This window comes from Colias philodice, chromosome 30 (assembly GCF_061535455.1).
Source record: "Colias philodice isolate Cphi_HAF_F1 chromosome 30, ilColPhil1 Martin Lab GWU primary, whole genome shotgun sequence".
Taxonomy (NCBI): domain Eukaryota; kingdom Metazoa; phylum Arthropoda; class Insecta; order Lepidoptera; family Pieridae; genus Colias; species Colias philodice.
Window position 1 is genome coordinate 5,215,847 of NC_143115.1, and position 27,032 is coordinate 5,242,878.

A 27,032-nucleotide genomic window follows, 5' to 3' on the forward strand; every position below is an offset into this window, starting at 1 on the left:
TTAAAAATGTAATTGTAATTGCTAGTCAGATTTCGATGGAATTTACTGTTCGTATAATTGTTTTTTCGTTTATATTAATATGCTCATTAGCTAATTTTAAAGCAGTTATTTACACTTATTATAAAATTAAATACTTATAAAAACAATTAAATACGTTCAGTAATATTTGCGCAATATTAATAGAAATCATGAAATTGTCATAATAATGACTATACTTTTTATTTATTTCCCACGTTACCGACACACACTTGGCCGGTCAATCAATTTGTATTCTACAAAACAAAACTATATAAAAAATTGATTAACATTTTAACATAAAAAAAACTTTATTGTCATTCATAATAAAACTTTTGATGACGTCAATTGAATAATAAATGAGATACAATTTAAATTTTAGATTAACAATACATGTAAAAAAATAGTAAACGATAAGTGTAACATAAATTGGCAACAATTTCATCAAAATAGGTTTAGTTGTTTTGGCAAAAACGAATATTTATAATATATAATATTTTATATTTTCATCCTACTAATATTATAAATGCGATAGTTTGTGAGGATGTATGTATGTGTAGGTGTGTATGTTTGTTACTCATTCACAATGAAACAATGAAATTTAGCACACATATAGAGGGTAACTTGGATTAACACATAGGAAAATAAAAAAAATGTTGTGTGGTTTTATGAAACCACGGTAAAAGTGAAACTGTTCGAACGGTTCCGAACACTGCTTTATACCTACTCGGCAGCCGACCGTCACGCGACATGCGCTACACAGACCAAAAAGTTTGAGACGATGTAAGTAATAAAAGTTTCACTTTAAAAAAATTATCCCGGAAATCCCACGGGAACGGGAACTATGCGGGTTTTTCTATACAAGCGCGGGCGAAGCCGCGGGCGGACGGCTAGTCTTCAATAATTGTGAAACTAAGTGATATATTAATTAATCTAATAATATTGTTTTGCTAAATTTTCCTTGACCACCAGGTTGTCTGGTAGAGATCGCTGCCTTAGCTATAAGGTTGTGCTCAACTGTGTGCTATGTTCTACGTCATGTTTTATTGCACGCCTCATAAGCGAAGCGTTGAGGTGGGTACTACTGTCACTTCGCGCAAAACATCTGATTTTTCAAACTTAAAATGTCTTTATGCAGTAGCGGCGTTAGGGCAGGGCGCGGTTGGGCGACCGCCCAGGGCGCCGGATATAAAGGGGCGCAACAGGCGCCCCTTTATATCAATGTGAATGACATTACAATAATTTCATAAATTTATCTTATTATCCTGATAAGGATCGCCAGGATTAGCTTAAAACATATGTTTGTATGTAACCAATTCTCCTTCGATTCGATTTTGACCCACTTTTCAAAGACGGATTTTATTAAAATTTTGTATACTTATCAAAACCCGGTAACAATACAATAATTGCATGAATTTATCTTATTATCCTGATAAGGATGGCTAGGATTAAATATTTCTTTACGAAAACTAACCGACTTCTTTACACACGTTTTCTACCCATTTTAAACGGTCAGTTTTAATTCAAAATTTTTACACTTATCAAGGATTGGTGACTTTACATTATTTTTTTTTATCTTATTATCGACTAAACAAGTAATAATGCACAACTTGTCGCACGCCTGACGCAGGGCGCCGTTCGTATCACAACGGCAGAAAATCATTGCGTGACGCATTTTTTTAATTTTGCTATAACTCCAAAAATATTCACTTAATATGAAAGATGTAAAAGGAAAAAATAATCTTTATGAAATACTCAAGCTAATTACGTATTTAAAATGATAAGATTTAGTACCGTAATTCTGTAGCTTTCAAATTACTACTTTGTAATTGCTAATTTTTTAAAGTAATAAAATTGATATAACTAGTATGTTCTCTTTAGAGATAGACATGTCCTATAACTGACTTTTCTGGAGACCTGTAACTGATACACAATTCCACCATACATTATTTCGTTATATCTCAAAGGGTTTAGATAGCATTTTCGTCGACAGCTCCCGTACGCCTAATTTTTTTCCGACTTCTACACACAACATAATATATCCTTATATTTTGGGTGATTTGTACAAAATCTTAATACATGATATACTCAAGCCTTCCTTTTGAATCGTTATATTAAATAAAATTAAAATAAACTGAATTAAAATCCGTTGCGTAATTTTAAAGATCAAAGCATGTATGTAATATAGTGACAGGTAGGCGGCGGGAAGCGTTTTTGTTTTATGGTTATGCAATTCTTAAAACTGAGTTGAATCTGCATTTTCATCATTAGGACTTGTTTCCATATTATCGACTGTTATTGGTTACATATTATCGCTACATTATAGGCTCGGGCGGAAAGCTAGTACAAATAATCCATATCCATACTAATATTATAAATGCGAAAGTAACTCTGTCTGTCTGTCTGTTACTCAATCACGCCTTAACTACTGAACCAATTTTCATGAAATTTGGTATAGAGATATTTTGATACCCGAGAAAGGACATAGGCTACTTTTTACCCCGGGACATAGGATAGGTTTTATCACGGAAATCCCACGGGAACGGGAACTATGCGGGTTTTTCTTTGACTGCGCGGGCGAAGCCGCGGGCGCAAAGCTAGTAACAAAATATTAAAGATATGAGTGTATGGACATTATTCAGCATAAATCTTACTAAAAAATGCAAAATAAATATAGTTAAAAAACTAAATTGTGAAAAAATCGTGGGGTGCCATGTATAATCAGCTCTTGAAAAGCGCCCCACGCTTTTTTCACAATTATACTATGTATTGATTATTGTTTAATTCCTAGAGTAATAATTATTTTTTACTTTTTAGTGGTATCTGTCTTGAAAGCGTGTTTTTTAGTTTTTTAAACTATATTTATTTCATATGGGTTTGAATTGCAGTTAGGGGGCGCCGTATAAATCTCGCCCAGGGCGCTGGTAAGGCTAAAACCGGCACTGTCTTTATGTATCATACATTGCACTTGTAAGATAATACATACACACACATATTAAGAAAAAACACTATTTTTAACATTCATGATATTTTTGATGTCATTTTTGTTATTTAAACTAGTTAAAAAACAGTTTAAAAAAGTTCTGTCTTGGACGTCCGTGTGTCTGTATGTGCGGAGGATTTTCTTGTTAACACGATAGCGACCGAAATACTTTACTAATCGAGTCTTTTTTTTTCTCTTACGCTTGAGTATGCTCAGGAATAGAACCCTTTCATTTTTCAGGGTCTGATTCGATGTGGTTTAATTGTTATTAAATAAACAAAAATAATAATTAATAAATAATTATTTAAAAAAAATTATGAGGCGTGCACTTTTGGATTTTCCAAATTATTTTTTTATGCTCAATATTTTCTGTATTTTTGTTTGTTAAAGTGCTTTATTAATTATTATTTAACTGTTTATAAATCATTATTATAGTAATTAATAATCCCTACTGGTACTAAATAAACAAGTCTGTTTGTCTGTCAGCTAAATCTTTACATCTAAATTCTAAACACTGTCACAACACTGATTTGGTAATAATGGTAGTAAATATTGGAAGAACCAGACTTACAAAAATCTGAATCTTCAAATAGTTCTTGAAATATTTTTTTTTAAAACAACACAATGAAAAGTTTTTGCTCGCGTTTTACTCACGTGGTATTTAAATAACAATAAACAACATGCAATATAGATTCTATGATATTATAATCTATCTCTGTGCACAATTACATACTAATCTGATCAGCTGTTTTTGCGTGAACAACAAACATTCAAGTTTTTAATACAACAACAACAACAACTTTCAACTTGTCATAATTTTATAAAAACGTAAAAACAATTTATTTTACTTATTATATTTTATTACTTTCGTTCTTTCATAAAACATCATTTCATTTCAACTCGTTGTTTTATGTTTTTAACGCCATCTACCAAGCTAGTTTTATTTTTCATTTATACCAATTAATAAAATAATCCTCTAAATAAATACTTCAATGCAATCCACGGAAATAACACGCTAAAACTGATGTGGTTCACACAAACACAAATAACTTTGCACTGAAAACTCGAAAGACGTATTGTCTTCTACAGATCGCGGGCAATACTGAGTTGAACCATGGGTTGAACTCAACTAACAACTAAGTTATTGTTATCTCTAACTTGTTTTAACTTTGTTTCCAAAAGCGAAACAAGTTACCTATAGTGTTTGTGCCTTTGTTTGGATGAAAGTGATTTATTATGACTGTCAAAAGGCCTGTTTTTGTATGTTTGTCCCGCTTTGTAGTGTGATCGGCTAGATGTATTTCAGCTTGAGATGTGTGTCAATGGTATTATAAGGAAAAAGGTATTTATTAGCGCTCCGGGATAAGCATATCGAAACGTGGCTAATTAGCCACAATATTCTTCGTCTCTTTTTCGCTCACGATAGTTAAATCATGCCATTTCACTTTGACGTCTAATGGCCGTTCCCAATATTCAAACTACGGTTATAGATAGACAGCTATCTCCGATACCTAGCTAGTAAGGTTCTATCTATCGTAAGATAGATACGATATTGGGAACGGCCATTACTGGCTGACAGCTGCTGTCAAAACGTTATTGGGACGCTCAAATAGACAAATTCAAAGAGAAAAATATACCTCTAGTAAGCAGTTAGTCCTCCAGACGATAGATAGCGATCAGAAATAGGTTAGCTTATCGCTAGTAAGTTTTGGGACGCCAAAACAAAAGATAGATAGCATTTTCTATCTTTAGTAGGGTCAAACCGAAGATAGATACGATATTGGGAACGGCCATAATCGTGTGTTCGAAGATCGAATTGTATTGTTTATCTAGTTTTTACTTAGGTACTATAATAATATATAATATCATCGATATGTATATTATAACCGTTTGTCCCCGCTTCACCCGGATTTACTCGGAAAATATATCTTTAATCTTTATTAAGGTAGAAGTAAAACAATAATTAAAATTGATCGTATAGTTTTAAATTAAAATATAAATATTTAATTTTTCTGTAAGCATAATATCTATTAGTTTAGATATTGTTTAAAGGTGATTTAACGCAAAATTAAGGCAAAATTGTTTTCTTCAAAACCTAACGAGTTTGCTATCAAAACGGAGTATTTTAAAATGTGCATTGTATTGCAATAATATAAAATGTTATTTTCAATTATTCTAGACTAGCTTTCCGCCCGCGGCTTCGCCCGCTTTGTCTAAAACCTAATAAATTATATACTAAAACCTTCCTCTTGAATCACTCTATTTATTAAAAAAAACCGCATCAAAATCCGTTGCGTAGCTTTAAAGATTTAAGCATACATAGGGACATAGGGACAGAGAAAGCGACTTTGTTTTATACTATGTAGTGATAGTGAAGTATATTTATTTACAGTATCAGGAAAAATAATTACTGTTTTCAGAGTGGTTTCAATATATTTGTTCCTTTCTTAGCAATTGCATATACCTACCTAATTGTGACGCAAATTTTCATGAAATACCTATGTTTTTTAAGAGTTAAAATCTATTTATGTATTTGCCAAACGACCAGTAAAAAATAATGAGATTTTAATTAATGAACACAAAACCCTATTTTATAATAGTTAATATGTATTTAATGGATTTCAAATCGCGTTTTAAACATGTTTTAAAAGGTTTTTTTTTGTATTACTAATCGTAAAGTAAATAATGATTTTATTCACGAGTTGGAAGTAAATAAAATAATATATTACGTATGTCTGTTTGTTTGTATATCACGTCTTAACATCACTACTTTTATCACTACACTGTACAAACTATAATTAAACAAAGTCGCTACTCTGTCCCTATGTCCTTCACGCATAGATAGAGTGGTTTTCGAAAAAGATATTATAATTTATTAGGTTTTAGATAAAGCAGGCGAAGCAAGGGCGAAGCCGCTAGCCGGTGGAAAGCTAGTATAGGGTGGAGTCTCCTATTATCGGCCTGCTCCTAATATCGGCCTTTTCGAGAAAATGGAATATAACTATAAATATCGATCTTAAATCATAAAAGTTTTTATGCAAAAAGAGACTCTATATACATAAGCAAAACCTCCCAAATTTCGGTGTGGGTACCTCAACTCTTGAAAATTCAGTTGGCCATAGAGCACGTGCAGGTACAAACGTGCGTAGTTTGGCGGCATTGCGTAGTCAAATCCCTGAGTCGACGCTTTACGTTGATAAGTATTTTAATAGAATTTAACAAACCTAAAGTATTTAATTTTATGTGTTCATAAAGAAAAACAGTCAAATTATCGATATAATAGTGTGTTTTTACATTTATTTGTCTTTTTAATGAAATAATTGCGGGGCCGAGATTGGGGATCTGTATTTGCTGATAAATCTCAATATCGGCCGGGTGGTCGATATTGGGGTAATGCACGAAAACTTCAAATAACATGTTTAGCTATTTTATATGTTAGCAGTGATATTAATAAGGTTAGAAATGAAACAACAGCTCCGTTTGATCACTGGATCCTAAAGTCGGCCGCCTAAAAACGATTTTTATTAGCTACGGCCGATATAAAGCGAATCGATGCGTAATAACGGCCACGTTAGTACTTAAAACCTTTTCTACTACCGTCGGACTTTACAATAAACAGGGAGGTGATGTATTTTAATTTTTGTTAATAGCTATGCCAAAATCATGCCGGCACAATCTAAACTAGCAAAAGATCAACTAAAAGTAAAACGTTGGCTATTGCTTAAACGTTTTCCTTTTTGTTTGTCCTTTTTGTTGACCATATCACCATAGTAAAATTATAGAGACAGTGAATGCCGTCAAAAATCAAAATATGAGCATCAGAGAAGCATCTCGACAATACGACATCCCGAGGACCACTTTACAAGATAGACTTCATGGAAGAATAGACACAGATTGCACAGTTGGTAGAGATACCGTCTTAAACCGAAATGAAGAAGAAGAAATTGTTCAATGGTTGATACGGATCTACGGTTTACCTATCTACGGTTTTCCTAGATCACGTAGCAACATGATAAATAGCGTTAAAAATATTATTAAAGAAGATAAAAGACCCAATCCGTTTAAAAATGGAAAACCAGGGAAAAAGTGGTATTCCTTGTTTTTAAAATGAAAGAAGCTGGCCAGGGTTGTAGTTACAGAAGAAAGTGGTTTAATGACTTACAAGAAAATAATATAAAATCAATCGGACACGGAAGACATATTACAAGACCCACGGAGAATATTAATGGGGATGAGACGAGCTTTAGTATTTTTCCGAAGACAGGGAAAGTAATAGGGCCTAAGGGATGGAAGAACATTTATGAAGTTGCTAAGGGCAGTGAAAAAGTAACAATAAATGTTTTGCTAGTCATATCTGCAGCAGGAGAATCTTTATGGTTGTTTTCCCTACATCCGTAGACCACCAAAAGTAATCTTTAATAGCACACCATCCTCCTGGTTTCTTGGTTTATCAAACAGTGGGTGGATGAGAAGTGAAGTAGTATTCTATGAATATGTTGGTTTAATGATTGGGTGATTTCTTATAACATTTCCAAGCCAATTCTTTTTCTAGTTGATTGACAGAAGTCTCATTTAACCCCGTATCTTTATTTGTCTTATAAGAATACTGAACTTGGTACATTACTTTAAATTTTTAAGAAAATGTAACGAAAAGACCAATCATGATAGGTGAGTTAAAAAAATGATTTATATCTCAATTGATAATAAAAAATGTTACCAGTTTTAAGTTTTATTGATCTAACTTCACCTTAGAAAAGGTATGCCGATATTAGGACCAAAGACGGCAGATATTAGGGTGTTAGCTTGGTGTTAGTGGCCGATATTGAGGGAAATCGGCATATTCGAAATAAAAATTCTATATTTAATAAAGTTACAATAGATTGGTAATTTTGCAAATGTAGTAATGGAGTTTCAATATCTATCTACCCAAAAAAGGCACTGTAACAAAGAAAAAGCTATTATTGTAAAAATTACATCCAGTCAAAGTTCGAAAAAAGTTGACATGGCCGATAATTGGTGCCACCACCCTACGTATATTACATACTAGCTGCTCCGCGCGGTTTCACCCCCGTGGCTCCACCCCTGTTGGTCGTAGCGTGATGATATATAGCCTATAACCTTCCTCGATAAATGGGCTATCTAACACCGAAAGAATTTTTCAAATTGGACCAGTAGTTCCCGAGATTAGCGTGTTCAAACAAACAAACAAACTCTTCAGCTTTATAATATTAGTATAGATAAGGAACTGTTTGTTTTACACAAAAACAATGAACCTGTACATTTATCTGGAATCTGCTATGCGTGTTGTTTAAATAGATTTCAATCTGAGTCCTAATATTTTATTTATATATAAGAAAAAGTAAATTAAGCTCGTGTGCGAAGAGCTTTAAGTTTTTTGTTAGAATGGTTAGAACAATCCAGTTTGAACCGGTTAATGGTAACCTTTAAAGGTTTGTTTTGACTGCATAACCATACTATATATAAAGTTTAGAAATTGTTGCATATAGGGATGATTTTTTTTCTTATTGTAGTCGAGGAAAAATCCCTACTTATTATACCTATTATAAATGCGAAAGTAACTCTGTCTGTCTGTTTGTTACGCTTTCCCGCTTAAACCTCTCACCGATTTTGATGAAATTTGGCACAGACAATCTTTAGACCCTGAGAAAGAACATAGGTTACCTTTTATCAAAAGACCACGCGGGCGAAGCCGCGGGCGGAAGCTAGTAAATAAACGTAATAATAACAGTTTTTTTTTAATATATCTACATAACTTTACCTATATTCTTTGGTTACCTAAGTAATATCTCTTTGTTAGAAGGGTTTTATTTTTTATTTATACATCTTAATTAACATATAAAAACTGGTTTCTAATCACGTGTTTATATCAGATTTATTACCTCTTCTACCGAAATAATGTCCCTGCCTAATGATTTTATTATTCTATGGATACCAAAAAGATAAGAGCTTCGATATTTTTAAAGAAATATAAGTGTTTGCTGATATAATATTGTTTTATTTATTGTTTAAATATTTTTAGGGCCTATTTAAGTTCAATCTACAACATTAAAAAAAAATGAATTGAAATTTGCAATATGTTTTGATTTGTGTACCTAATTAAAAGTAACTTGATATTAAAAAAATTGTTTATCTTCGAAATTTAGAGTTTCAGAATGAGTTTAAGTTTGTTATTACATCCCTTATTTATAGTACCGGTCAAATGTGGCTACTTGACCACATTTTTTTACTTTTTCTTAGCTAACTTATTTATGTTAAACTTTTATTAACATTTTATGATTTGTTCATGTCATGAATGATTTCATCATTCACTTTTACTAGGTATTTCTTTAAAATATATTGAATCTGACATTATTTACAAATAAACGTAATACAGGTCAAGTTGACACTGATGTGGTATCTTGACCTTACACATCAGTTTTCATAGGTAGATGCTTAACATTCTTGTTTTAGGCTAAGTTGCTATTACTTTTTAAGTCTTCGACTTTTTAAATATTGCAGCCCGAAGCTTTGCAATAAACTGTTAGGCTCTGGCTACCTGGTCAAGTTGCCACGGGATTTGTAATGGTTTCATACAAAGCATTACATGTCGGATAGGGTTGTCACAAACAAGACACAAATTTTAATGAACTATTTATTTATTAAACTAAATTTAATACATATGTATATGTATATTACTTAATACTTATAGGTATTTATTAATAGGTAAGGAAACATTTATTTTTCATTAGAAATATGCTAAATCGTTGTCATCAAAGAGAGTATAAGTATCTGGATTGTCCGAAATTTGCAGCAAATTTATTTATTTTACTATGCAAAACTCGAAACAGATAAAAAAAGGAAAAAATGCAGTCACGTTATTTTTTGTGTCAACCCTAGGCGTCGGTCAAGTTGCCACGCAGCGGTCAATGGCAACTTGACCTAACCTGAGGCATCAATGCCCAAGCAAATATTTCGACAGATGAGCCTAAAATTGGATAGTTCCCACTGTAAAATCAATCTCTAGGGTTTATTACACAACATATCAAAACTGTACTCGCCTGAGATGTGCAGTTTAAGCTCTACAAACATAATAATACTGACACCGGCAAAAGATCCTTAGTCACAGTCACACTTCGATACGTTATATCGCGAGAACCAACAGCGTTACCGCTTTAAAATTAAAATATGTTGCCAATTAATATTTTAAAAACCTACCAACATCGATACGTTAGGTCAATTTGCTTTCAATTCTACAAAATTTGATATTTTGTTGTTAAACGGAAGGTGTGGTCAAGTTGCCAAGTAAAGGTCAAGTAGCCACATTTGACGGTAACTGAGAGATTTCAGATTATTCAAATCCTCGTGTGAAATGACTAACTAGTCAAATAAGATTTTCAGTAGGTACTAGAACTAGGTAGGTACGTATTTTGAGTGCAATAAACTTGAGTTTGAGTTTAAGTTGAAACTCACCGATCATAATCAGTAGACACATCAGCTTCACAACTGGATCCAGTGCCGGTCCCTTTCGACCTGAAGACCTTCCAACGATCACTGGAGTCAGCTATAGACGCGGTCGAGATTGTGGACTCCCTTGAATGGTAAAATTATTAGTAACTAGCTGTGCTCCGCGGTTTTACCCGCATTGCTCTGATGGTCTTAGCGTAATGATATATACTATAGCCTTCCTCTATAAATGGGCTATCTAACACCGAAAAAATTTTTCAAATCGGACCAGTAGTTCCTGAGATTAGCGAGTTCAAACAAACTCTTCAGCTTTATAATATTAGTATAGATTCACATGTATTAGAAAAAATAGTTTTATTTCTAGATATATAGATAAAAAGATAGATGTTGTAATGTTAAGATAAGACATCAATCGTGACACAATCGTTATATCGATATCGATAAGTTATCTAAAACTAGCGGCCGCCCCGGCTTCGCCCGTGGTACAAAATATTTACGTTTTCTCTACATAAGAACCATCCTCGTACTTCAAGGAATATAATAAAAAAAGAATTATCGAAATCGGTTCAGCCGTTCTCGAGTTATGCGCTTACCAACACATTTTGCGATTCATTTTTATATATAAGATTATTGTAAATGATAATATTACTTCATTACACTTTAATAGATGTACAATGTACATTATACACATATATACCTACATATACATAACAATTTAAGTAATTGCATAGACCAAAACAAATTTTGAAAAAAAATGGACACCTATGGTCATGTTTTTCAATTAATTATTAGGTATATAAAAAAGCGTAGTTATAGGTATATAGCGCTTAATAAGTTTACTTAGTTAAACCTAATTCATTTTCAAAATTAAAATATTACCTACACAATTAGGTAGGTACACATAATATTTGTATTTAGAACTAGGTAGTTACTCGTGCAAAAAGTTTTCCAAAATATTAAAAAAATGTCTTGTTAGCTTGCTATTATTATAGTAAAGTAGGTAGGTATTTGTTATTTTAATTGATTTCATCAGGTTTGTAATTTAAGCGATTTTATCTTTCTTCAAAACATCGTGTTGGTATTTATTTTTGTTTGACTGTTTCAAAAAAATTAAATACTGAGGTTGACATGATATTTTTATACATTTGAGATTTGTTAAAATTGTGTTTAGTTGAAAAATGTAATTATACAGCAAAATTAATGTCCACAAAAAGATAAGTACTTAAACCGTAAACGACTTACATAAATATGCTCATTAAAGAACTTGATTTAAACTGGCTTCTTTCAATTAAAATTCCGATCAAATACAACGTTCACACACAAAAGACATTTTTATTATTGTTAACATTTTTTCTACCTACGTTATTTTTTTTAATCTACCTTAAATTATTAGGCGATGACTTTCAACAAGCTTCATCTATCTACAAATCTTGTTTTTATATTATTAACACTTTTAACAATACGATAATACAATATTTATATTACTTTTATCGTAGTATATTATTATTAGTCTGTGCTTTATTCAATTAATTTAAAAATAATAATAAATTTGCATTTTGTTTAAAGCGCCATCTACTAGAACTAGATTTAACTATTAAAACCCAGTGTTTCTAATCTAAAATCTGTAGCTTTTCATCACTAGATGGCGCTGAAACAAACAAAATGTTACTTCTAAATTTGAACGATGGCGGTAATATTTTATCAATATTTACGATGACTATATTCCGTCTCGTTTCAACTTATGGTATAGAGTGAGATGGAAAACACCGTAAAACCACAGAATGTATTTTCCCGAGATTTTCCCCCATTGTTTTTCTGATGTCCTGTGTTTTGGTTGTGAAAATTGCGTAAAAAATTTGTAAGATATGATCAAAATTCTGTGTGATGTTTCGTTTTTTGTGAACAAATTACTTGAAGGTTGTTTGTGGTGATAATATTGTAGTTTTGTTATTGTGGTTTTCCTTAATAAATAGGTAAGTTGTTATAATAACAAATTAATTATTAGTGGAGTCGTTTTATTTATGTTTTTAAGTAATTAAAGGCTTTAGATTTATGTCCATCTAATGGTGGAATCAATTGTCGTCATTAGAAAAACTACGATCAAGTTAAATCGATGGAGTGAATACCTACAGCATTATTTGAAATAGAAGGCCTTGGCTTGTTTCTAACTTACAGTCTACAGAATATGTTACTTCAATACTGGATGTGTAGCCTGTAGGTGTTAAATTAAATAAAGTTATTATCCATTTCACTTCAATTTCCGTAAAGCTAATTATGTAAAAATATCTAAAATACTGGAAGAATGCAATTGGGACACTATATTTGCAAATTCTCGAAATGTTGATGATATGGTCGAAGTTTTTTACGATGTAATAAATAAAATTATTGTAGATAACGTACCGCATAAAAAACTTAAATCTAAAAAATTTCCTCCATGGTTTGATACTAATTTAAAACGTACTCTAAATGAAAAGTACCGCGTTAGACGTCGTTTCAAAATTTATAAAAATCCTCGCGATGAGTTAGAGCTTAAACTTCTCAGTTCTAGATGCACTAAAATGGCTAAGGATAACTATACCCGTTACATGAAGGACCTAGAAAATAAATTTCAGAGTAACCCAAAGCTATTCTGGTCTTACATTAAGTCAAAAAGGGGTGGCAGTAGTTCCTACCCTGCATCTATGACGAACGGACCTATAACTACCTCTGATGGAGATCAGATTTGTGATATGTTTTCTAGGTACTTTGCTTCGGTTTATACTAATAATATAGATGATGGTAATGAAGATAGTGACGTCAACAATTTTTGCACAGTCACTTCTAGCATCTCTCATCGACTGGCAAGTCATAATCTACATTTACCTATTCCTATCCTAGATTGTCGCACAATTCTTAAAAAATTAAAGAGTTTAGATAAATTGAAAGGAGCTGGCCCTGACGGAATACCCCCTATTTTCATAGTCGAATGTGCACAACACTTAGCTTGGCCCATTTCAAAAATTTATAATAAATCACTATCATCTGGTATTTTTCCAACAGTTTGGAAAATTGCTAAAGTTGTACCCGTTTATAAAACCGGAAATGAGGAATTCATTAATAATTATAGACCTATATCTATTCTGTCGTCCTTTGGTAAAGTGTTGGAGTCCTTAATTTGCCCAGTATTACACTATCATTTTAAACAGTTATTTAATATCAGTCAACATGGTTTCATGCCATCTCGGTCTACTTCTACTAACTTGGTAGATTTTTGCGAAAATCTTTCTAGTTCCCTAGATCGCAATGAACAGATTGATGTTATTTACACGGATTTTAGTAAAGCGTTTGACAAGGTTTCACATAAAATATTACTTAGAAAGCTGTTTTTGCACGGTATTTCAAATCAATTTTTGCAATGGATAGATTCTTACTTAACGAAACGAAGTGTTTATGTTGTTGTAAATGGTTTCCGTTCTCAAACGCAAAATATAACTTCCGGCGTCCCGCAGGGCTCTCACTTAGGCCCTATATTATTTAATATATTCGTCAATGAGATACCTGATTTATTGTCTTGCTCCCAGAGTTACATGTACGCTGATGATCTCAAGTTCTGTCGTACAATAAACAACATTGACGATACTCATAAGCTGCAAAGTGACCTAAATAAACTTGTTGCTTGGTGCGACTCTAACAAAATGGATTTAAATCCTAAGAAGTGTTTTTTGGTAAGGTTCGCACGCAAAGGAAACTTGATACAATACAATTACAATGTAAACTCTGAGAGTATCAAAGAGCTCTATCATATTAAAGATTTGGGAATTGTTTTTGACAATAAATTGACTTTCGTGCCACACATAAATCAAGTTGTTACACGGGCGGCTAAAATGTTAGGATTTTTAATACGTAATGTTAAACATGTACATAATGTCAAGGCGAAGATATCATTATACAACTGCCTGGTGCGCAGTATATTGGAATACGGTTCTGTGGTTTGGAGACCTCACTATGCGTGCCATTCCTTACGATTGGAAAGGATACAGAGAAGATTTCTTTTGCACCTTGTTTATGCAAGTGGAAAATCGAAGAAACAGTTACCATCATATAAAAAGCAACTATGTCACTTCAAAATTACATCTCTTGATAATCGTCGGGTACTTCTTGATTTACTCTTTGCCTTGAAATTATTCAATAGTAAAATTGATTGCCCCCAATTGCTTCAAAAATTTAATTTAAAGGTGCCTTCTAGATACCCTCGTAAGGTTTTGTTGCCGCTGTGTCCTCCTCAACGCAGAACCGTATCGGGTCGAAACTCACCCATTGCGAGAATTTGTAAAACTGTAAATGACTACAGTGAGTTGTTTGATATTTTCACAGATTCCCCCAACAAACTCCGCAAAATTTTTAATTCCCTTTTTAACGATTAAAATAGATAAGTGCATAATATATATTATAATTTTTTCATTGTTTAAGATACTTAGTAGTTAATTCATTAATTGTATACTTTTAAACTTACTTTACGCATGCTGTGTTTACCTATAAGTGTTTTTTTACATTGATCATATAAAATTGTATTTTAACTTTGATGTTTTATCTGTGATGTAGAGAAACGTTGGTAAATCAAATAAATAAATAAAAAAAAAAAATAAAAATTTCTTTATTTATTTATAGTTCCTATGAACGTATGAAATAATGTTAAAACTTTAAAGGTACCCAAGATTAGTAGGTAAGTATTTAAGTTTTGCACGTAAGCGCTTTTTTCAATTATTATAGGTAGGTACTCTAGGTAGGTATATAGGTAACCTAGGTTTCTAATTAAAATTAATATTATAATATGTTGAATAGAAAATATTATAATAATCTTCATATAAATATTAATTAGTTATTTATTATTATAATAATAAAATTGTGAACCACAGTTTCATAACGAGCGAAGCCGCGGGCTATACATTGAGTTACTATGTAGGTACTACGTAACTTACGTAGTATAAAGTAACTATAGCACTTTTTTAAAAATTTATTTAATGTTTGAGTTTGAATAAATTGTAACTTAAGATCCTACCTACATATATTATTTAACAAATGTATTTAAAACAAATACGATATTTTTGTAGGTATGCCGTTAAAAATATCGAACATCTTTTGTCGCTTACGGTCTACCAAATTCTTAGAATAGGGGAGTCAAAGGTAGGGTCATTGCGCCTGTTCGCGTCCACTTAGTGCAGTTGGAAAGTTTGAAGGAGAAAATAAAAATGTTCCAGAACTAATTTCAACGCAAAATTTATGTAACGTGTTCATTACATAGTCTATTTTAAGATTTACTTTCAATTGTGTTGGAAATATCATGTGGTTTTTATTTATCTAGACAAATAGCAGAATTAGGCGTTTTACCCAGTTCGCGTCCAAAAATTCCAGTTTGCGTCCACCCGTGGACCAGTTCGCGTCCACCAGCTTAGAAAAAGAATTAAGAGTGTATTGGGTGATATTTTATCAGATAAATGCAAATAAAAATTAGATTTTAATAAATTATTTATTTACGAATATAGTTATATAATAAAAACCGGCCAAATGCGAGTGGGACTCGCACACCAAGGGTTCCTGTATAAACTGTTTCTTTTCATATGTTTTAACTGTAAATGATTATTTTTTCAATGTTTCCCTTATTTGTGCTATAAGACGTTGCTTCGTACCAAACTTCAAGTGTCTGTGTTCACGTAAAGTACCCTGTAGGTTTTGATTCCCTTGCGAATGTCGAAATTTGCGAAAATTTGCAGCATAAATGGCTGTATCTTCTGATTGCTTTGGCTTATAAGTTTGATTTTTTCATTGCTTCAAGGGACCGTAGACTTGAGTATTCAATATAAATTTCAGCTTTATATCTCAACGCGTTACTGAGAAAAAGGGTTTTGACAGAAAGACAGACCGGCAGACGGACATACAGACGAACGGATATCAAAGTGATCCTACAAGGATTCCGGTTTTTCCTTTTGAGGTTCGGAACCCTAAAATCAACATTATTATTAATATAATTCACTGTAAGGAAACTGGAAAAACTTATTTATATTTATCTTCTCATCATTAATAGAACTAAAAATTAAATAAAACAAAGTTACGTTATGTAAATAAATAATAATCAGTTCTATTAATATTACCTACCTACCCTATTTTTAGTTTCTAATGAATTAAATTTCTTTTTTGTTTATATTATTTTCTTAACCACAGACTTATTGATTCTCATTCTCAAAGATACTAGTCTCATTCTTAGAAAACCCATTTTAAAATGAAAAAATTGCATAAAAATTTGCTAATTTGAATGAAAATTTAAATTATCAACTTGTAGTCTTAGTCAAAAATTTACAATCTATTTTAAATTACATATTTTAACAAACAATTCATTGCTACTTAATGAAAAACAATGTGGACGCAATATGTTCTATTGTTATGCACTATAGGTATAGTTTGCGCCCACCGTGGACGCAAAATGGAAGTTGTACAAATTCGGTGTAGTAATTCGCGTCCACCTTATTTTAGCTATTAATTGTAAAAGAAATAAGCTGATTTATAATCCATACTATTCCATGTTTTGTTAGCAAAGTAAAGAAACAGTTACATATTCAAAAATTCACATTTAACAATAAGATACTTACCGTCAAACGCGACGCTGCGCACTATTTTTTTCTCAAAATCCCGCGCGTTTTAGCTCTCTCGTTTAATAACCAAAATTAAATATTTTTTTTAAATAGGATAGGCGGTGCGCAGGCATATTTGCAATATGTGTGCATGTCTCTTATACATTGAGGTATTATCGGAAATTTTTCTTATTACAATTTTACTTAAAGTATACTTATTTTCGTGAATTTTCTAAAAGATATCCGCAAAATGGACGCGAATAGGCATGTGGACGCGAACAGGCGCAATGACCCTACTAAGGGGTGCAAAGAGGTAGGTACCTAATTAGTGTATCAAAGCAATTCATGTTTTTTCACAGAATCGAGGAAACTTGATTCAATACCTACCTAGGTACATAGAAAAAAAGAAAAGCTATGACATAGAGATAGTTAGTAAGTACATAATATTATCTCGATGAGCTATGACAAGATTTTTCAATTTATCTGCACATTTTATAAATTTCCCTACAAATGCGTTGTTTTGACAAGATATCCTTATCATTTAGGGATAAAAAATAGTTTCCGATCTACCTACGTCGATTTTATATAGGTAAATTGGTTCAGCCCTTTCGTAGGAATTTGGTTACAAACTGACACTAGGTATATCTACCTACGACAATTTTTAAACGTACAGATTTTGGGACTAAACCTAAACATAAACTTAATAAATCTGACGTAGTTACTCAACCTGTTATACAAATCTCGAAAAATACCGGTTTTTAATATTTATTCTTACCAATATAGCAAACATAGAGTTATGATTTTTTTTGTATTGGGTTATTGTTCGCAGTTGCATATGGATAATTAATTGTATGCTTGACTACCTACTGACCGCGGCTTTGATTGCGTTTAATAAGATTTTTGGCTTTATCTACCTATAACGTTATATCCAGTAATTTTTTTATTTGCCGTTTTGACGTGTAAAATTAACAGACATAAGAACATTATTACTAACAGAAATAAGTAAGATAGAATATAGCAAAATTACTTAGTTTATCGGTGAAGGAAAACATCGTGAGGAAACCGACATGTCGAAGAATCAAAAGTTCGACGATATGTGTCATCCGCCAACCCGCACTTGGCCAGCGTGGTGGATTATGGCCTGTACCCTCATAGGAGGCCCGTGTCCCAGCAGTGGGAACATATATGGGCTGATGATGATGATGATGAATTTTAGGAAATGAACACTTTTTTTGAAGTAAAACTTCTTTATCGGGGTTGAAAAAAAATTTAGTGTAACATTTTTTCGTTACGCGTGACATTTTTCCGTTACGCGCCATCTTTTTCTTATCCCTACCACGCGTGATTCGACGTATTTCTGTAAATTTGCATATAGTAAATTATTTTTTTAAAAATAAGGTCATTAAGAAGTTTCACTTCTTACGTGTGTGTCGTCTTTATAAAATAATGAGCTGCCAAGCTCTACCAGTCCGTCAACTTCATGCTTGATATTTTTTTAACATAAAATGTCGTAATATATATTTTGTTATTACGAATTATAAATACAATACTTATACTGCTTACCACAGACATGTATCAACTGCTTACTTATACCTACATGATAAAAATTTAAGTAACTAATCACCTAGGATTCGAACCTAAAACTTTTCACTTAAACCACTACTGTAAATGTCAAGGATTTTCCATCCTCAGTTAAAACTTGTTCTGATAAACAAACAGACATAGTAAATATTAATAATAATAGTGTTAATTAATAATTAACACCTATTACGAGTGAACGTCATCACTTTAAATCAATGGAATGTTTCGATACAATGACGATAGTTTACATTTAAAAATTAAACTTACTAGCGGTCCGCCCCTGCTTCGCCCGTGGTACATATTTCGCAATAAAAGGTAGCCGATGTTCTTTCTCAGGGTCTAAATTTTCTGTGCCAAATTTCATCAAAATCGGTCCAGTAGTTTATGCGTGAAAACCACACATGCATAATTACAAACCTTTCCTCTTTATAATATTAGTATAGACCCGTGGTATAGACTAAATACTCCGCGTGGTTTCACCCCCGTAGCTCCACTCCTGTTGGCCGTAGCGTGATGTTATTAGCCTATAACCTTCCTCGATAAATGGGCTATCTAACACCGAAAGAATTTTCAAATCGGACAAGTAGTTCCCGAGATTAGCGCGTTCAAACAAACAAACTCTTCAGCTTTATAATATTAGTATAGATATTACCATATTACCCATTTATATTTCGCGACATTTTATATGCAATATAGGTAATGTTTGTAACTATCAATAGTGGAAATTTTATCAATATTCGTATAGCCGTATATAAAGTTAGATACAATTTTTCACGTTTAAAAATTAGTTTTACGTTATTTAGGTACGATTATTAGCAAAAAATGGTTATTTCAATGGTTTGCAATCGACTTAGGTGTATTTTCAATCGACTTCATAAAAAGGACGAGATTCTCAGTTCGAATGTAATTTTTGTATTTATTACCTCAGATCTTTCGGCTGGGTGAACAGATTTTGATGATTATTTCTTTCTCATTCAAATTTAATCTCGTTCTGATAATTTAAAAGTTCAGTTTATTGTTTAAAAAAATCTGTGCGTGTACTAGTACACACGTAAGAAGTGAAACTTCTTTATGACCTTATTTTAAAAAAAAAATACTATATATGCAACTTTACAGAAATACGTCGAATCACGCGTGGTTGGGATAGAAAAGATGGCGCGTAACGGAAAAATGTCACGCGTAACGAAAAAATGTTACACTAAATTTTTTTCCAACCCCGATAAAGAAGTTTCACTTCAATAATAATTCTAAATAACATTTCCTATTTCTAGATCACAATGAAAACAAAACTAACATCCGTGACCTACTTCGGTTTCACGGCGATGGACCGTCGCTTATCAAACTCCATGCTTCCCTGGCTTCTACGAGAGATAAGAGCCACTGGGACACAGGAGAAGGTAAGGAAATGGGACCCCGTCACAGTATAAATATATAACAGTATAGCAAGTAAGTCTACGTAAACTGTAGCTCACGATAATCGTAGTAGCGACGCGGGCGTAGAAAATCGAGAAGGTAAGGAAAAGCAGTGGATAGAGCCATCACAGTATAGATATGGAGCAGTGTAGCAACTAACACTGGTTTGTTCTCGAAGAGCATCGTTTTGAAAGGAGATTTAGTAGGAAAGATCTGTCACAGTATAAATATGTAACAGTATGGCAACTAAGCATTATATGTATATTTTATTTTTTAATTCGTTTAATTAACAACTATGACGTCACTTGTCGTTAAATCGATCCTATTCTTACTTGGATCGCATATTAATAAATTTTTTAACGATTCAAAAATTCTTCTAAAAATCTTCTTCAATTAATCAATGTTTGAGTTTGAGTTGAGTTTGAGCACGTATCAATGCTTGAGTTTGAGAATGAGTTTGAGTTGAGTTTGAGTGATTAATTTTCTATCTTATTTTCAGCTAAGCATTGCAATCGAAGATGGCTGCTTGAAGGCGTACAATGAAAACTTTGAGCCAGTTATTCTTCACAGATTGGTCGATATTTTGAGGTAAATGTATAAATAAAACACTCACAAACTCGTAACTAAATAAAGAAATAAAACTCTGTTTAAACTCGAACTGTGAAACAGTAACAAACATACACACCCACACACATACCTACACAAACATCCATCCTCATAAACTTTCGCATTTATAATATTAAGCAGGATAGGATATAAAAATAACTATAATTTATTATGTAATATTCTTAAGAACATCATTAAATAATCCATTCATTTTATATGTATTTAAAAATGTTTTGTTTGTTTATCTGTGTAGAAAATTTGCAATATACCTACTGAACAATTTCCTACTTGTTTTTCCCGGGATTCAAACCCGTTACCACATTACCAACAAGGCGGAAATAAATAGCTTTAATTTAAATTGATTTTACATATAATTGTTTGTAATTAATTTAATTAGATAATCAGGAAATATGTATGTTAAATCACACCTTGACCTGATTGAATACTTAACGAAATTTATAAAATAGTGTATTGTTTCCGCGTCTATTGTAAAAAAAAATATTAAAAAGAGATTGTATTATTCTATTGTTACCTGATTTTTTTATTTTAGCAACATTTTTAGAAGAATGAGGTTATATTATTAAGAATTATGTAATTTTAAATATTATGTCATATGAAATTATGAAATTTATAATAATCCATACTAATATTATAAATGCGAAAGTAACTCTGTCTGCCTGTCTGTTACTCAATCACGCCTTAACTACTGAAGCAATTTGCATGAAATTTGGTATAGAGATATTTTGATACCCGAGAAAGGACATAGGATAGGTTTTATCCCGGAAATCCTACGGGAACAGGTTTTTCTTTGAAAACGCGGGCGAAGCCGCGGGCGCAAAGCTAGTAATTAATAAGGAGAACTTCATAAAGAATAAAAAAAAACGATCAAGATCACGGGCGGCTGACGCTAGGCGCGGGTCCGAATCCCGCCTCGAAATCGATTTATTTTTCTATTCTATAAAATGTTGACGACGCGGTTGGCGCAGTGGTAAAGTAACTGCCTACTGAGCCGACGGTCCCGGGCTCGATCCCCGGTCAGGGCAAATATTTGTGTGATGAACTCAATTATTTGTTCTTGGGTCTGGGTGTTGTTATCTATATAATATGTATTTATAAAAATACTATATTTATCGTCGCCTAGTATTCACAACACAAGCCTTAATTGAGCTTACTGTGGGACTAGGTCGATTTGTGTAATAATGTCCTATAATATTTATTTATTTATTATTTATGTTTCATTTGTAAAGCATTTGAATGCTATAAATATATAAGTGTATAAAATTTATGATAGTTAGTCAAAATGTTTAAGATTATCTTATTATCATTTATTTTCTGGAAAAATAGCCTCTAATTTTAAATATCTTCCAAAAACATTTTTTTTGCAATTCCTAATTGCAATAAAAGACCAAAAAGACCAACATATACTATAGAAACTAAATTATACCCTGTTTCCAGGGCAAGCCAAGTTCCCGGTAGACCAGAAGAATTATTTTACATTCTTCTAAATGAAAAGGAAGGTCTTCTGCAATTATTTCTGTTCAGAGCTGCTACAGTTGTGGAGGTATGTAAAAATAAATATAATATAGCCTATCTATACATATATAATAAAATTAATAAATCTGTAGAAGGGTCAATTCTGTACATTGAAAATATTGAAAAAATAAATAGCAGGGGGTGTTACTGGATCGATACCAAACCCAAATATGTGATTAAAAATTTTTTTGTCTGTCTGTCTGTCTGTCTGTCTGTATGTGAAGGCATCACGTAAAAACTAACGGTTCGATTTCGATGAAACTTGGTATAATTATACCTTATTATCCTGGGCATAAAATAGGATACTTTTTATCCCGGAAAAATATGTAGAAAAAAAATAAATCTTAATTTTTCTTAATTTTTCCGCGCGGACGGAGTCGCGGGCGGAAGCTAGTGTTAAAATAATAATTTAGATTTGTACTGGTTTTGTTAGAAAAATATAACCTAGCACGTCTGGTTGTCTGGAAGAAATCGCTGCATAGCGATAAGACCGCCAATTGTTTAAATGTATTCTTAGGTTAAGTTTTATTGTAACCGTCTCGGATCAATCTATACTAATTTTATAAAGCTGAAGAGTTAGTTTGTTTGTTTGTTTGTTGAACGCGCTAATCTCAGGAACTAATGGTCCGATTTGAAAAATTCTTTCGGTGTTAGATAGCCCATTTCGTCGAGGAACGCTATAGGCTATATATTATCATCACGCTAAGACCAACAGGAGCGGAGCACTGCGGGTGAAACCGCGGGGCGCGGTTAGATATAATTTCAGATATTGATTCGAAGTTCGAACTCACAACCACCGCCCCTTTTTGATCTCAAATACAGCGATATAACTTCCATTATAACCTCTTTTTTAAGAAGTCGGTTCAAGCTATCATTGTTTACTCTTTATCCAGGTTAGACAGTGATGGATGGATGGCACTATCTCATTTTATCAAATTAATTACTATATATAAATATATGTATACTACATATATTATAACGCATCTTAATAATTATCCGACTGCATACGGTTAGATTATATTCTTCGAGCGCATAATAAAAATAACAAAATATAGTATTTTCTAGTGTTTGATTTTTTTGATGAGTATTATACATTTAGAAATTAAAGACTTTTTAACGGATTTTAAACGCGATTTATTCATTATATTATTTTCCCGACGCAACGTTTCGAACACTTTACAGCGAGCGTGGTCACGGGGAGACTGATATTATAATGAATAAATCGCGTTTAAATTCCGTTAAAAAGTCTTTAATTTCTAAAAATAACAAAATTTGTAAATATATATTGCATTTAAACAGAATGTTATCACAAAATATTTACCTAGATATCATCTTTGCAAAAATATAGCAAAGTTATTGTCTTAAAAATATACAAAAATCTAATAGTTATGTGATTATAAAAATGTAAGATGTTTGTTACTCTTTCCGGCAAAAACTGCTGAACCAATTTGACAAAAATATAGCAAATAGATAGAACATAGAATACGACGTAGGATAAAGCGAATATAATTATTTCCGCGTAATTGCGGGCATTTTTTTAATAGAATAGAATAGCAATACATAAATATTAAAATAATTATGAATAACATTTGACAAAACAATAACTATTAGTTTATTGTATGCAAATAACGCGTTAGGGTTAAACCGCACAATTTGACCTCTCATTATTTTAAATTTAAAACCTTGAACAGTTTTAAAATTAGACGAATAGCGTATCAGTGCTTTCATTTATAACTAGTCTATACACAACGCTCAATGTGTTATAATCTGTGGAGATTTCACGTCTGTGCAAAAAAAAAAACATTTCAAAAGTTACATTCGAAAAAAGAAACGAACGTCTCGAATTAAAAAGTTATGTTTGGAAAACGAATCGAAATAGAACGCCTGAAATTGAAAATCGAAGAGGAATTTATAAATGGAAGCAGGAACGAAAATTAAAATTGGAGTCAGTATTTAAACAGTTTACAAATTTGAAAAAAGAACAACAGTAGAAACAGCGGAAGAAATCTGAACGGACTTCGATATTCGAATCCAAAGTTCAACAAACAAATGAGACGAACGACATTCGAATTTTGAATTTAAATCTCGAAGCTATTTAAATAAACAATTTCACGAACAGGAAGTATTTAAAATTGGAACGCGATAGAAATAGAGCTAGACCACAAAATATACGATTTATGTGCATCAAGAATACGAATTAAGAAAGACTACTTATATGAAGTGAATTGTAAAGACAAATTTATCAACGTCCAATAAAATTAAATTGAACAACATTCTTGGAGTTCTTATATTGAAGGCTGAGTTAAAAATATTGAGTATACAGTACTTTTAATTATGACAGGTGAAAGGTGAATGTTACCTCTAAACCCTTAAACTATATAAAATAATTATTGGAATATAAAATAATTAATGACAAGGAAAAGAGAGCTCTGACATTTAAGGTTTTACGGATGTACAAAAGATCAAGGTTCGAATACCTTCCTGATTTGCCTCTGGTAATATAACTGTGCCTCACGGTTTTACCCGCATTGCTCCGCTCCTGTTGGTCTTAGCGTGATGATATACAGCCTATAGCCTTCCTCGATAAACGGGCTATCAAACAGTGAAAGAATTTTTCAAATCGGACCAGTAGTTTCTGATATTATCGTTCAAACGTATTAGATGGTATCATGTGTAACCCAAATTCTGTGTTCCGTATAACAGTTTCAAGGGTAACAACACATAGTGATGTTAATGTTTATGTTAGTAATGAATGCGATCAAGATGAAAATCAATCAATCAATGATTTGTGAGAGATTATCCATTGAAAAGGGAATATCTCAAATTTGAATATTAATAGATAAATCACACAGGAGATCCTCACCCGCCTCGTGATCAAAATTTTTCTATTCTTTATAAAGTTTATATTCTGAAGATACATTAGGAATATCTAAAATTGGAAGAGCATCAACAGAGATAGATATTACATATAAATTTATATCTATCGATATATTGTACATTGAATCAAAACAGAAAAGGACAAAATTTGAAGACTTGAGGAAAAGTCACACACAGGCATGGAAGAATATCAACGACAATAGACTATAGATAGGACATTGTATCCATCAAAAACGATACGATATATAGGACGATGAACAAAATTTGAAAACTAGAGGAGAAGGACTGGAAGAGGAAGGTGATTCCTGTAACTGTGGAGTCAGCTAACAAATTTTTTATCAGAACTCGAAGAAACTTTTAAGAATTATTATTTAGTTTAATTTTTATTTAGTTTAGTACTAAATCATAGGCTATTTAACTCATTAATAAAATCATCGGATCGCAGCCAAATAGTGACGTAAAAACGATGTCATTTGCTTTAGTGTGTCTCCCGCTCTCGCGCGCGACGCTCGTATACAGAACAGTGTCACAATTGGCTAATTTCGAATTTTGGTTCGGCGCTCTGCTAATAATAATTGCGTGTGAAATGGACATAATATATTTCCACATTTTGAATATGAACGTCGAATCTTTCGCGTTCTATATTTGAATTTGACATTTTTACGTTCTATATTTGAATTTGAAATTGTGTGATGTGTTAGTGTGTGTGTTCTAGTGTTTGTGTAGGTATTCTTTTTAAATTGTTTGTTTTTCTTTAGGGTATGTCAATATTGTGTGGGAACACTTTTGGCGCGTAAAATATACATTATCTTTGGTTTGTATTATATTGTGCGTACTTGCTTTGTTCTATTATTAGCTTCACCTGTATGTTTGTATAGTTCTTTAGACTCGATTTTGATACACTTTTACACACATATTTAATTCAAACTTTGTACACTTATCAAGGATCGGTGACAATGCAATAATATCAAGTCTATCTTTTAGCGCGTGTTTTTTTAGTTTTGTAAAACTATTTATTTTCAATTATGTTTGCTTTTCTTTATGGTAGTTAATTCTATGAAATTTTTTAGCGCGTGTTTTAAATTATCTTTGGTTTTTCCGCATTTGCGTACTTCTATTTTAGAATATTGTTTATGTAAATAATAAATGTTTAAAATAATTTAGTCCTTGTTTTATATTTGTTTTTAATATGTTTGCAATGTTTAAGTATGTGATATTTACATAGATACGAAGGTGTGATGTTTTTAACCGACTTGTAAGAGGAGGTTATTGTTTCTATGAATAAAGTGTATTAAATATTGTTGGAACTAAAATTGGCTCTTTGAAATAATTATATTGTTTGTTTATTTCATTTATTTCAACTGAGGCAGTTGAAACGATTTCATCGAAATTGATTTAGCAGTTTAATAGTTATTCCAATCTGTTCATATAATTTTTATACTAGATTTTCAGTAGTAGCACCACAGTATAAAAATTAAAAATGTAACACTAGAATATAAACTTCACTAGGTAGTTATCTTCCTACTAATATTATAAATGCGAAAGTTTGTGAGAATGGATGTGAGTAGGTATGTGTAGGTGTGTATGTTTGTTACTCTTTCACGCAAATACTACTGAATCGATTACAATGAAATTAAGCATATAGATGGTAGCTTGGATTAACACAAAGGATAGGTTTTATTCCGGAAATCCCACGGGAACGGGAACTATGCTGGTTTTTCTTTGAAACTGCGGGCAAAACCGCAGGCGCATAGCTAGTCTACTATAATTTTCTATTTCATACTTAACCTATAAGTTAATAAAAAAGTGAAGTCCCATGTCCCCTAGTGGGGGGGGGGGGGCAGATGCATTATGCATACATCTGTTTCCCTGATCGATTTTCTTTAGGGACAAGTAGGTGATCAGCCTTCTGTGTCCTCCCAGACCGAGACATTTTTTTTTCTCGTCTCCACCGG

At 32.2% G+C, this 27,032-nt stretch overlaps 2 protein-coding genes across 8 annotated transcripts in view; one reads left to right on the forward strand and one right to left on the reverse strand.

Moving 5' to 3' along the window:
- LOC149475543 (P protein-like) overlaps positions 1–11,815 on the reverse strand; it is a 47,487-nt gene extending 35,672 nt beyond the window's left edge. For 2 of the 3 annotated variants that reach the window (XM_089713359.1, XM_089713358.1), the window contains exon 1: positions 3,987–4,090. Coding sequence is in view for 1 of the 3 variants with exons in the window: in XM_089713357.1 (XP_089569483.1) it covers positions 10,469–10,588; positions 11,705–11,718 (134 nt within the window). In the remaining 2 variants the exon portion in view is untranslated. Of the gene's footprint in view, positions 1–3,986; positions 4,091–10,468; positions 10,589–11,704 lie in introns of those variants that run through there. The other variant, XM_089713357.1, reaches the window with a different exon arrangement.
- A 455-nt stretch (positions 11,816–12,270) lies between these two features.
- Positions 12,271–27,032, forward strand: part of plx (PTB_TBC1D1_like and TBC domain-containing protein plx) — a 61,093-nt gene continuing 46,331 nt past the window's right edge. The window contains exons 1-4 of one of the 5 annotated variants that reach the window (XM_089713312.1): positions 12,271–12,435; positions 19,920–20,045; positions 20,561–20,649; positions 22,123–22,228. In XM_089713312.1, coding sequence (XP_089569438.1) covers positions 19,926–20,045; positions 20,561–20,649; positions 22,123–22,228 — 315 coding nt within the window. In that variant the 5' untranslated portion in view covers positions 12,271–12,435; positions 19,920–19,925. Of the gene's footprint in view, positions 12,436–19,919; positions 20,046–20,560; positions 20,650–22,122; positions 22,229–25,141; positions 25,804–27,032 lie in introns of those variants that run through there. The other 4 variants (XM_089713313.1, XM_089713314.1, XM_089713316.1 and 1 more) reach the window with 4 other exon arrangements.